The sequence below is a fragment of the Nansenia antarctica genome, assembly GCF_963989245.1.
Source record: "Nansenia antarctica genome assembly, chromosome: 3".
Lineage (NCBI taxonomy): Eukaryota > Metazoa > Chordata > Actinopteri > Argentiniformes > Microstomatidae > Nansenia > Nansenia antarctica.
The window spans coordinates 29,482,628-29,495,445 of record NC_137688.1 but is presented as its reverse complement, the minus strand read 5'-3'; the positions used below and the strand labels follow the sequence as shown (position 1 = coordinate 29,495,445).

The window sequence follows — 12,818 nt, the reverse complement described above, 5'->3', positions numbered from 1 at the left end:
CTCTCTCTCTCTCTCTCTCTCTCTCTCTCTCTCTCTCTCTCTCTCTCTCTCGCTGTCTTGTTCTCTCCTCCATGTCATATTAGCCATGTGTGTGTGGGTGTCCAAGCCTGTCTGTCTGTCAGTCAGCCAGTTTGTCTATCTCTCTCTCTCTCTCTCCCTTCCCATCCCTCCCTCCTTCCCTCATTCTCTCATACGGTTATCACCAGTATTCAGTGTTCCTGGAGGATGCATGTATTGTTCCATTGGCTGAATGGGTAAAATGTGTTGTCATGTGCATCAGACCATTCAAATAATTAAACTGTTTAGTGCATACTTAGTAGGTTATTCTTTAGTCCATGCTCTCGAATGCCAAAGTCTATAAATGTTTATATGCCTTAACCCCTTATAGACACTTTCGCAGTCTATTTGGCAAGTTCCTACAATATATTCAAACAAATACACCTACAAAAGGTGACACCTGGAACCATTACGGATTCGTCAGCTGTCCATGTGGGAAAACATTCTGAAGAACCCTTTTGGACTCCTTGTAGAACCCTTTACGAAGGAGGTTCTAAATGTGGAACACATAAGTGGTCTTCAAAGGCTTCTCCCACAAGGACATCCAAAGAACCATTTTGGAACCCTTTTTTCTCATAGTGTACAGTACTCACGTGTAGGAACACATTTCGAGATATACAGTTCATCATCGAATAAGTTCTCTGTCACTTTCCCTCCCAGGAAAATCAAGACCAACTACTTCATAGTGTCGCTGGCGTTCGCCGACCTGATGGTATCAGTCCTGGTGATGCCGTTCGGTGCCATCGAGCTGATCCACCAGAACTGGAAATATGGCGAAACTTTCTGCTTGGTCCGGACGTCCTTAGATGTTCTGTTGACCACCGCATCCATCCTGCACCTCTGCTGCATAGCCCTGGACAGGTAGGCAACGCTGCCACACTTGAAACATTTCTTTCTTTCTTTTTTGGTATACAGTAGCAAACACAAAGGAGTACAGATAACTGGGAGTGCAGGACAGACATGCGCAGAGGGGGGGGGGGTGGTTAATACCCAGGACCTTCAAGAGAAGAGAATGTGTGTGGGAAGCAATACCACTAAACTATACCTATATAAAGAACAGTTTCATTCTCCTTTTATGTCTTAGATGTTGTTGTGACAGTTGGAAAATGAAAGGGAGAGAGAAGAGGAAGCATAGCTGTGAAAGTGATAGACCCGGTGAACGTTCTCCTCCAGTAACAATGGGTAGTCTTGAGTCGGCAGCACTTACCACTAGACCAACTCCTGCAGCTTGATTGAAAACACACCAGTCAACAGCAAGCCCAAGTAGTATACTATCAACCTATGAGCACATAGTCCCCCCTGGCTCTGTCTGAAGGGATTTACAATGGCATGATGTTGGTGCTGGAGGGGAGCAGTGATGGGAGCAGCCTCTGTATGGTTGGGGGGGGGGGCAGCATTACCCTCAAAGCATGTTCCTGTGTGCTAATGCCTCAACTCCCCCACTCTCTTTCCAGAGGATTCTTGGTCCTATCTTACCATAAGTGGTTTCATCAAATGATGTGGATAGAGCGAGAGACTTAGAGCTTTAGTACAGAGTAGAAGCAACCACCATATGAATCCAAAACAGTTTTTAATTATGTGCCATGAATGATTTAGGCTTCTTTTCTCTCAGATGTTATGCCCCACTTTATTTACCATATTAATTGACCACATGAAAACATTCTATGAGTCTGATGAAAGTGAATGACAAATGAAGAGGAGGAGGATTTTAAAGAATTAAAGGCAAAATAAGCATTAATCGGCTTGATATGTATGAGCAGAATAAAGGGGCTGACTCCCAGCTGGTGGATGAAGTAGCAGTATTGGTGGGTGGGGGCTCTTAACGGGCCTTCAAAATTATGTAGCTATTCAGGAGTCTAACCATACACGAAAATACATGAGCCATAAACATGTTTAGATCTATGATATGATTTGCAAAAAAGATGAGCTATACAGCTACTCAGGAGTCTATTGATACATCAAAATGGTACGGCCCTTGACTCCTTCTGCAGTTGGTAGCAATCCATTCAGATGTCTTTACAGTATATATATTCAAGCTGAGCACTAAATTACTATGTCAACAGTGAGCTAAGCTTGGAGTGCAGAGACTCTCTCTTGCTTGCGTCACTCTGCATCTGCCTGCGGTCATAGAAGCAGCAGGTCTCAAAAGAAAGCTTATCACTGGGGTCAAAATGTCAGAGAGAGAGAGAGAGAGTGGGGGGGGGGGGGTAGAGAGAGCTCAGAGATAGCTCTTTAGAGTTAACCCACTGGTCGCCCATGAATTAGAACCATGGAAGAACAGATGGTACTTTCTTGGGCTTCCATCCACAGTACAGATGTTTTGTTAAGAGCATTATACACCATTCAGCCAAGAATAGAGACAAATAGTTGGATGTGGAACACTGTCTTTTTCATTATAGATGAAGCGGCTCCTGTGACAGTTCAATTTATTCATCTTCCTCACCTGACCTGCATGCTGAAGTGAAGTGTCTTCCACATTTTCTCTGCTAAACTCTTCTGTATACCATTGCACAACTCCTGTGCGTGTGTGTGTGTGTGTGTGTGTGTGTGTGTGTGTGTGTGTGTGTGTGTTTGTATGTGTGTGTGTGTGTGTGTGTGTGTGTGTGTTTGTATGTGTGTGTGTGTGTGTGTGTGTGTGTGTGTGTGTGTGTGTGTGTGTGCCAAACACTAGCAGAGGTTCCCGTAAGGGACTGTAGGCAGCCAGTTATTACAATCATGAATCTTGCAGGAATGAAGCGGGCTTGTTTTTTTTTCATTTCACAACCCATTTGCCACCCTGCGTCTTTACAGAGGCAGGGAAATGCTAGGGCCGGTCGTTTAGTGCATCAACAATATTAGTGATGTCATTTCCTCTTAAATTGTGTAAAAACATTGAGCATCTTATGTTACGTAACCATTCCAAACGACTCGATTTCCTCATATTTTTCCAAACTGGCTCTCAGGCCCTAAATGCTCCCATCGTATTCCTTCTTCCTGGGTGAAGTGTGTTTAGACATGCTGCAGACCAGACTCATCGTGTGGTTGGAGTTTTGCCCAGTTCTGTATTCTTTTCGTTCCCCCTCTTCTTATTTTTGCTGAGGAATCACAATGAGCCTCCAAATGATTTTGTGGTCTTGCTTTACACAAAAGATGAATAGTGCCTGACTGTAATCAGCTGATGCTACCCTGGTCTGCTCCACTGTATCATCAATTGTGCACATTCTTGGGAGGCCTTTACCCTTTCTAGAACATTTTATTTGAGAAGAATACGATCAAAGACGTGTTTTTAAAGAAGACTTATGCATTATCATTAGCATAATTAGGAATATTTCATTGTATTCAAGAGATATTGCGCCATTATTATATTCTGTTCAATTCTTATCTGTAGTTGTTCTAGTATCATGTTGAGACTAAGTTGTTGACTCTCTGTCATGCTTCATTGCTACTGAACTGCAAGTTTATACATAATCATAACTATGTTGCCTTTCAATGCTGCTGGTTACCAGAATGCTAATTAGGATGTAGTTGTAGCCAAGCTGCCCCTAATCTCGCCCCCAGGCTATTGCGCACGGTATATAAGCCTCATTATTATATAATAATAGCAACTCAAACCTGGCCTTAGTGGGTGTGAATTTACTGAGTAAAGTATTTATTATTGATTTCAGGGAATCACACAGCTGCGAGGCAAAGCTCGAAATCATGAATGTGTGGTGTGCAAACACTGAGGGGGGTGCTGCGTTGTTTTCTGTGTTGTTTTCCCTGGCCTTCCCCCCCACTTAGCCATCGTTAGGTCCCTGGTCTTTATTGTTTTTAAAAATATATTTTTTAATCCTTTTATCTTTTACATTTGTGCTCCTTATTTGCTCCCCGCCTGTGAAGCACTTTGGTTCACCTGCTGCTGCATATAAATGTGCCATATAAATAAAGTTGACTTGACTTGACTTGACTTGACTGTGGGAGATGACTGATGTGGAGTAAAGCCAATGACTATGCACCGTCCGTTTTTTCAACGGTTCTTTCTATTGGCTTAATGAAGGCCAAGTTTGACACATTGGCCCACCAGACCTTTTATGCATTTGGGTAGAAGTGTCTGGGAATAACACTAAATTGCCACAGACTAGCATGCTAGACTAGCTGGATAGATGTCCAGATCTGATCGGTTAAGAATATCACATTTTTAGACCAGAATTTAAGAATACATTCTGTATGGAGCTCTCTGCGACTTTTGTCAGTCTTGTTTGTTTTCAGCGACATTGTAATGTTATCTGATGTCTTCCCATGGAGAGAGCGACAGTGAGTTGCTGACTACTGTGACAGCCTGGGAGGATCAAGCATAGGGGCATTCTAGGCACATGCCCAGGGCCCGTCACCACTAGGAGGCACAATGCAAAAGCATTGAGGGGGAAAGAACTGTTGAACATATATTTTAAAACATTACAAAAATCCGATGTAAAACTTTTTTTTAAACATACACAACAATACGTTAGCAGCAATGTGCGGGGGGAAAGATTTCTGGCGCAGTGGTGGATCATCACTGCAGCGACATATAGGCTAACTGTTGACATAATTATAGGCTAACTGTTAGCAGCATTTCAGTATGCTGTGGGTGCAGCCAAGTACCCAAAAAAGACAATTTAAGAGGAAGAAAAAAAACGACAGAGAGGGTTTCTTTCAAAAAGTTTCTCTTGGACCCTTCAAAGCCCACAAGCCAGCCTCAATTACCGGCTGCATTTTCCGCTACTGAGGAGAACTGCGGACTGAAGAATCTGAGGCTGCGGCAGGTGATTTTAACAACACAAAAACACCACCACAAGCAACAAGGATGGACAATGGATGAAAACAAAGACAATAAAAACAACCTGAATCAAAACGACAGCAACGCGTGCCATTGTAAGTTAAAGATGGCAAGTATTTCTCTATCATAGTGGACTCAACACCCAATGTCAATGAACCTGTTGATCAGCTCACTCTGATGATTCACTCGAATCTGGGGGGAAAATACAGTCTGCCTAGTGTAATCTATCAATTTAATCCTTCACTGGTGACAGCTATGGCTTCGACAGTCACAAAGAAGAGAAAAACCGAGAGGAAAACAGAACCACTTTCATTCCCATTTCATAGAATACAGAGTGTATGAAAATGACAAGAAGTACAAATAAATACAGAGAGGAGCTACAAAGACTGTAGTGCTTTTTAATGCAGCACGAACACTCCCCTCCACACTATAGACGGAACACATTAGATGAGCAATTACCTTTTTATTGAAAAGGGCAAAAGAACAGTGACCTATAGATGATTGTGTACTACTGTATGTTTGTTTTCTATAGGGAAGACTTGAATAAAGGGAAGACTTGAATAAAGTGCTGATAGCTATACTGTTTAGTCTTTGCACTTTTAACTCAAAATGTCTGCTTTTAATTTGCCTTCAGGTGAATTTCTCCACACAGAGTTCATTTGTCGTTTGCCAGCAGAGCTTGGAATTGAGTTTTACACAAACTCCTAAAATGCCCTTTCCATGGCAACTTAAAGACCCCGGAGGAGTACCCGAAAAGAATGATTGATTATTCAAACATCCCAAATGAGCATTTCAGGATGCAGAGATGAAGTGAAGCATGTTTCTCAGATAATTGCATGGGAGGATTGGTCACTATTTTTTGCTTTGCTGTCATTAATTAAATGCAGCGATCAGTCAAGCAAGAGGACTTTTTATTTAGCTGCTGTTGCTTTCTGCCTCTTTAACTGTGATGTCGACTCACAGCCAAGTAACGGCAGAGTACTTCATCACATGCATCACATGTAATTAAAGTTGAAGTCCTGGTTTGTTGATCTCATCTGTTTTCCATCACCTGGCTTTGTGGTGCATCCTTCAAGTCGCATATGATGGCCAATGTCAGTGAAACAAGCCAGGTGAACAGATGCAGAGAGCTGGCTTCCTGACAACTAGCCTCACTGTTTTGCATCCTTGGCCCTGTTACATGGCTAGGTTTGGCCCGTGCGAAGTGAAGCAGTGCAGTGCATTTTCATTAGACACACACAGCCACACTCCATCTCACCCAGACTCAAAAATTTTTTTATTAATGCATGCATGTTGTTTCACAGCCATAATGTGCTCTTTTGACACAAACACAAAAGCATTCCGACTTCTGAACCGAAGCCTATGAATTTTACTCTCTCACACGCGTGTAATGTGACGTAACAATAAACTTGAAACCTGAAACTTGAAGAGAAGCCATTGACAAATATAGGTCCACTGAATGAGAGGATAGCCTAAATATAGTTAGTGCTTTAAAGACATGGAGACCTGTGTATTGTGATCCCTTAAGCCCAATTTATACTTCTGCGTAAAATCGACGGCGTAGCCTACGCCGTAGCTTGCGTAGGCCCGCAGCCTAGGCTACGGCGTAGGTTGACGCGCACCTCTCCAAAAATGTAACTACGCAGCAGTGCCTACGCAACCGTAAGCACTGTGATTGGTCCGCTTGGTAGCACATGATTCCGACATGATTCCGACTCTCTCGTAGGCCAAAATGCGGAAACCATGACAGAAATGTAATTAACTTTTTCTGTAATTACTTATTAATAAAGATTTGAAAAATTATGATAACCATCGTATTATCTTAGTTTAATGTCATTTCAATGCATCATAGAACTTTTATTTACAACAAGCATAACAAAAAAGAAATCGCTATTATGCCGCTATGAGTACACCGTTCCAACGGAGCACCCTATGGAAGCGTCAGGCACAGCCTGAGGAGCGCGATTCACATTTACAAGATGTACAATCCTGTTTATTTAGTAATAAATTATTAGTTACAGGGAGCCCCATGGCTGTTCGTTGGGTTTAAATGATATTTATGATAGACATATTTAATGTAAAGTTATCTATAAGAACTGTGATTGGTCCGCTTGGTAGCGTCACATTTACGCGACGGGGACCGACCAACGCAGAACTATAAACTGGGAGAGCCCTTGCGTAGGCTACGGTGTAGCCGCGCGTAAATTCGATGCAGAAGTATAAATTGGGCTTTACAGTAGGCCCCTGTCTCTGCCAGCAGAAATCAGGGTGTGATGAGCACATGCCGGAATGTCACACCAAGCCAGTGGAGCGCCGCAGACAAACACGGCTCGCTAGAGAGGCCAGAGCACTGACACATCTGGGTCAGCTGAGAGAGAGAATGAAGTCTACCCAGGCTGGATGTTGGGATGGATGGATGGATGGATGGATGAATGGATGGATGGATGGAGGGAGGGAGGGAGGGAGGGAGGGAGGGATGGATGGATGGATGGAGGGATGGATGGATGGATGGATGGATGGATGGATGGATGGATGGTTGGATGGATGGATGGATGGATGGATGGAGGGAGGGAATTGAACAAGACAAGTTGAGGTTTCATGGAACATTGGACTCAACCCCATTCAGTGGGGAGAGTCACACAGTACAATTGTTAATTAATGCGGAAATATCAACGTGGCCGTTTATGTGAAGAAGGATATGAATGTGTTGAAATGTCAAATTAATACCTACTCATGAAGCATGAAAATCAGGGATTCCAGGATCCAATTACTAGTTTGTCTACTAATTACTAGTGTCTGTTTACTATAATAGCACAAAATTAATATTCATATCAGAAATTGCTACAGTAGCATACAATCAAATGCAATCAAATGTTGAAAGGAACACCTGTCAGAGAGGAAACTTAACATCCATATGCAGTCTTTACAAGATGTTAGGGTCATCAGTTGTTCTTTCATATTTGAGATCACACATATACCTCTTTTCATGTTTTTGACATTTTAATGGATTATAGAACTATTTCAAAGGGATATTTTGTGTTAGAGAAAGCCTCCATTGCATGTAGTCATACACTGTATTTAGGGCTGCAACATCAGTCCCTCTATGACCTGTCTAATAACAGTGTGTATTCTCAACCTGCAGGTATTATGCCATCTGCTGCCAGCCCCTGGTCTATAGGAACAAAATGACACCATTGAGAGTGGCACTGATGTTAGGAGGATGCTGGATAATTCCCACCTTTATATCCTTCCTGCCGATAATGCAAGGATGGAACAGTATTGGAATAGATGATTTGGTGAGTTGTAACCATTGTGTGTGCGTGTGTGTATGCATATTCGATGTATGTGTGTTTGTGAATACATGTGTGTGTGTATTATGAACTATATGTGTGTATTATGAACTATATGAACTATAAAGTCAGCATGTGTTTCAGCTTCACTACACCAATCACCATAATAATGCCAGAGGATAACATTAAAAGAAAGAAACATTCACACATAAGCAAAGGGAAGGGAGGGGAAAGGGAAAAGGGATAAAAGGGAAACCCTGCCCTCTCCAAGACTTCCCTATCACAGTGGAGAACTCTAGTACTGTAACCCCCTCCCAGACAGCAAAGAATCGTGAAGTGATCCTGGACAATCGCCTATCCTGTGCGGAGAACATAGCAGCGACAGCACGCTCCTGCAGATTCTTCCTTTACAACATCAGAAGGATACGTCCATTCCTCACCAGAGAAGCAGCTCAACTCTTGACCCAGTCACTGGTCATCTCGCGCCTTGACTACTGCTACGCACTCCTGGCCGGGCTCCCCGCCTCCGCCATCAGACCTCTGCAGCTCATCCAGAATACTGCCACCCGTCTGGTGTTCAACCTCCCCAAATTCTATCATGTTACCCCCCTCCTTCGCACCATTAACTGGCTCCCGATAACGTCACTTCACTACCTTGTCTCTCCGCTGGTGGAATGAGCTTCCCAAGGCTGTGTCCACAGAGTCACTCCCCATCTTCCCCCTTGTACTGTTTCTCCAGCATCTACTTAAGAAAACTTCTTCTATCGCGATGACTGCCAATGGCTGCTGGCCTGAACTAGATTACTTTTCCTGCTACGACTGGTGGATTGATGATTCACTTACTTAGTCAAATGTATTGACTGTAAGTCGCTTTGGAATAAGGCGCCTGCTAAATGGCAAAAATGTATCTGGAAATGCAATGGCTTCTCATGTATTCTGTCCATGTATTTGTGAGCTGGAGCCTCTATCACATCTCTCCAGATGGGGCTTTGTTTTGGTCTAGGATATGACACTACACATGTACATAATAGCCATCTGGTCAAAAACCCACTCCCACTGCTGCCTTTCACGCAACAACGGCAGCAACAGGAAGCTCAAGGAAAAGCCCTCACTGGATGATATGATGATCCAGCTAAAATTAAACTCTGGGGAGTCTGACTTGAAAAAAACCTCCAGGCCCGATTCCATTGTGTAAACAAAAAGAAGTGGCCCGGGGACAGGGGCTGAGGGTCTTGAAAACCATTAGAAACTCAGACACTTTTCTTATGTGACTCTCACCACACAAACTGTGACAAACAGGGTTTGTCTGGATGGAATGGTCTTATGCAGTAGCCAATTCTTTGGCACAGTTGATTATTCATGAGATCAAAATACATTTTAGTCTCAAAAGTTCTTTAAAAGCACAAAAAAAAGTGACTTCCGCTTTATTGATATGGGATAATTAATCATATTGATTTATTAATGGGTCAAGTGGAAGGCCAGGTGACAGTTTGTTGTTATTCAAATGATCATCAACTCTCTATCCACTAACTCAAATTTTAAAAATCGGTTGTTAAGTCGTGACGTGTTTCCGGGTCCAAAGTTGGCTGAGGCGCTCTCTTCGAAATGCCTCAGTAATAATAATAATTCATTATATTTTATAGCGCTTTTCCGAGGCTCAAAGACCCTGACAATATGGGGAAAACTGGAAAGTGCTGTGTCCCTTGTTGTATGAATAGATCCGAGTCTAAAAAACGATTGAACTGTCATTCTACCGCTGTAGTACATTGGTACTCTGGTGTGGGGAATTTCTGGTTTGGACCCGGAAATTGCTAAACGTCACGTTTGACGTCAGACTTAACAACCGAATAGTATGATGTATACTGTAGTCTGGCTAAAAGGCTTCCTTACCCTTAACTCACCCATAACTAATCTGAAAGCTTCATCTGAATAGTATCCACTTGTTATGCTAACGAGGCTGTGTATTTTGGAACATAAAATACGAAGTTGGGACATCATCAGGCGAAGCTCAAGATCATCTGACAGGTCTCACATATAGGCCTATTGGTCGACTGCTTCGTCTTTCAACCAAAGGCAACACGTTTTTTGAGCAGACAGTGCTCAAGCAGATACAATGAGTGCCAGGGAGTACCCAGGGAGTTTGCAAAGGTTGCGTTCAAAGGTCAGTGATTAAGGATCAGAGTCAGGGAGCTCTTGTTCCCCGGATGAACCTACTCTTTATGCTCAGGAAATTCAATTAGAGTTAGAGACTAGAGTTCAGGTTGGTAAGGTGTCCTTGTTTTAGTATTATAATAATTGTTTTATGATATGGCATATTTCATTGTTTACAGAATGTAGGTAATTAAACAGAACTGTGCAACATGTTATCATTCATGGAGAGAATTAATTGGCTCAGCCTTTTAATAGTTTTGTTCTCATAGTGTAGCCTACATATCCACCTGCCAGCATGTTTATTACATTGACTAATGATACTGTGTGTGTGTGTGTGTGTGTGTGTGTGTGTGCGTGCGTGCGTGCGTGCGTGCGTGCGTGCGTGTGTGTGCGTGCGTGTGCATGCGCGTGCATGCACACGCATGCATGTGTGTGTGTGTGTGTGTGTGTGTGTGTGTGTGTGTGTGTGTGTCCACACATCAACCCCCCTTGGCAGATAGAGAAGCGGAAGTACAGTGAGGGCAGCAACTCCACGGTGTGTGTGTTCATGGTCAACAAGACGTACGCCCTGACCTGCTCGGTGGTGGCCTTCTACATCCCCCTGGGCCTCATGGTTCTAGCTTACCAGCGCATCTACGTGACGGCGCGGGCGCACGCACGCCAAATCAGCATGCTGCAGCGCGCCGGGGTGGCCGCCTGCTCCTCGGACAACCCCGACCACCAGCGCAACCACCGCATGCGCACAGAAACCAAGGCGGCCAAGACTCTGTGTATCATCATGGGCTGTTTCTGCCTCTGCTGGGCCCCTTTCTTCATCACCAACGTGGTGGACCCCTTCATTGACTACTCAGTACCGGAGAAGCTGTGGACCGCCTGCCTGTGGCTGGGCTACATTAACTCCATGCTCAACCCCATCCTCTACGCCTTCCTCAACAAGTCCTTCCGCCGTGCCTTCCTCATCATCCTCTGCTGCGGGAGGAAACGCTACCGCCGGCCCTCCATCCTGGGCCACGGAGCCCCCTGCACGGCCACGCAGATCAACGGCTCCACGCATGTCCTCAAGTAAGTGTCCTATAGCTATCGTACCATACAGTAGTGATGTAGTAAGTGTCCTTTAGCTATTGTACCATAGTGATGTAGTAAGTGTCCTATAGCTATTGTACCATAGTGGTGTAGTAAGTGTCCTATAGCTATTGTACCATAGTGATGTAGTAAGTGTCCTAACTGTACCATAGAGGCTTTCATCATATAGCCTATACTGTATATAGGGTTTAAAAAAAAGTACTTCAAATATCTTGATGGTTTCATTGAGCCTGCCTGGAGTGGCACATTCGGAACAATTTAATTGGTTCGATTGCAGCAGGCAAACTTGACCAAGAGCATAAAAAGAAAGGAAATACAATTTGAAGAGTTCATGGTAGCTTGGGGTCAATTCATATTTCAATTCACCCATATGTGAACTGAAATTCGGTTGGCCAATTGAATAATTACATTGTAATTCACCTTTTCCATTGAATTAATTAAGCTTCCTGTGAGAGTTTGAGGTGGACAGACAGTTACACAATCATGGACAGACAGTTATATTATAATTGTCTTAAACAATTGTAAGAAAAAGATGAACAACTCAGAAATATAACTTTCTATCTATGTATAATTTATGAGTACCCTTTTCAAGAAGGTTGGTCTGATGTTACATGCCTATCATGTAGAGGGTGAATGACAGGAAGCTATCTTTTTAATGACTTCCTCTGCCCGAAAATCTGCCCCTTCTGGGTCATATCTCAAGACAAGCAGATTCCTTGAAGTTAGCTGTAGCCATGTACATGCCATCTCTCCATAGAAGCTTTCTCTATAGGGAGTCTGCATGTGTATTTGTTGCAGGCTTGAGAATTATTAGAAAGGATAGGATATGCATTCAAAATGATTCTAGACTAGATTTCTTTACTATTGAGTCCTTTGAGCCAAGCTTTCCTCCCCCTTCTAGGTCTTAATGGTATATTAGCCAGGGAAATGATAGTTATAACCACTCATAATTTCATCCATGACAGTTTTCCTCAGACTGAAATATTACAATCGTAATCATAATGCTAATTAAAAGATTTAAAACTCAAAAAAAGTCAATGGTATTACTTGTGAACTTATGTTCATAAATTGTTCTACCTGACAACTTTGAAATTAGTTTTTTAGTAGTAGTACATGTTTATGATCAGGGGTGCACATAACTGGTGCGCCAGTGCGCATGCGTCGCCAAAATGCATGCTGCGCGGAAGATCAGCCGCATGAACGCGCTCTTGCGCACCAACAGCTGGAAGCGCTGGGAGAGGAATTTACTTCCTCAAAATCCAACTGCTGACTGCTGCATCACTGCAAGCCCCACTAAGTAACTATTTGCCGTCCCCTCAGCCGAAGGCCCGACGAGTAATCCATCACAACAGTCGACCGACGACGACCACGCCGACTCCCCTCACGAAAACATTCGGAAAGTATCGTAACTCGTACTTTAATTCCGCGTATAGCGTATCGCACGGTTATCACGCCGCCACGTG

The 12,818-nt window shown here is 43.4% G+C and overlaps 1 protein-coding gene across 1 annotated transcript in view; it reads left to right on the top strand.

The window, feature by feature from the left end:
- Positions 1–12,818, top strand: part of htr4 (5-hydroxytryptamine receptor 4) — a gene marked incomplete at its 3' end in the record, with an annotated part of 59,156 nt that overhangs the window by 16,430 nt on the left and 29,908 nt on the right. The window contains exons 3-5 of the mRNA XM_080526036.1: positions 718–918; positions 7,974–8,127; positions 10,769–11,334. Coding sequence (XP_080382162.1) covers positions 718–918; positions 7,974–8,127; positions 10,769–11,334 — 921 coding nt within the window. The remainder of the gene's footprint in view (positions 1–717; positions 919–7,973; positions 8,128–10,768; positions 11,335–12,818) is intronic.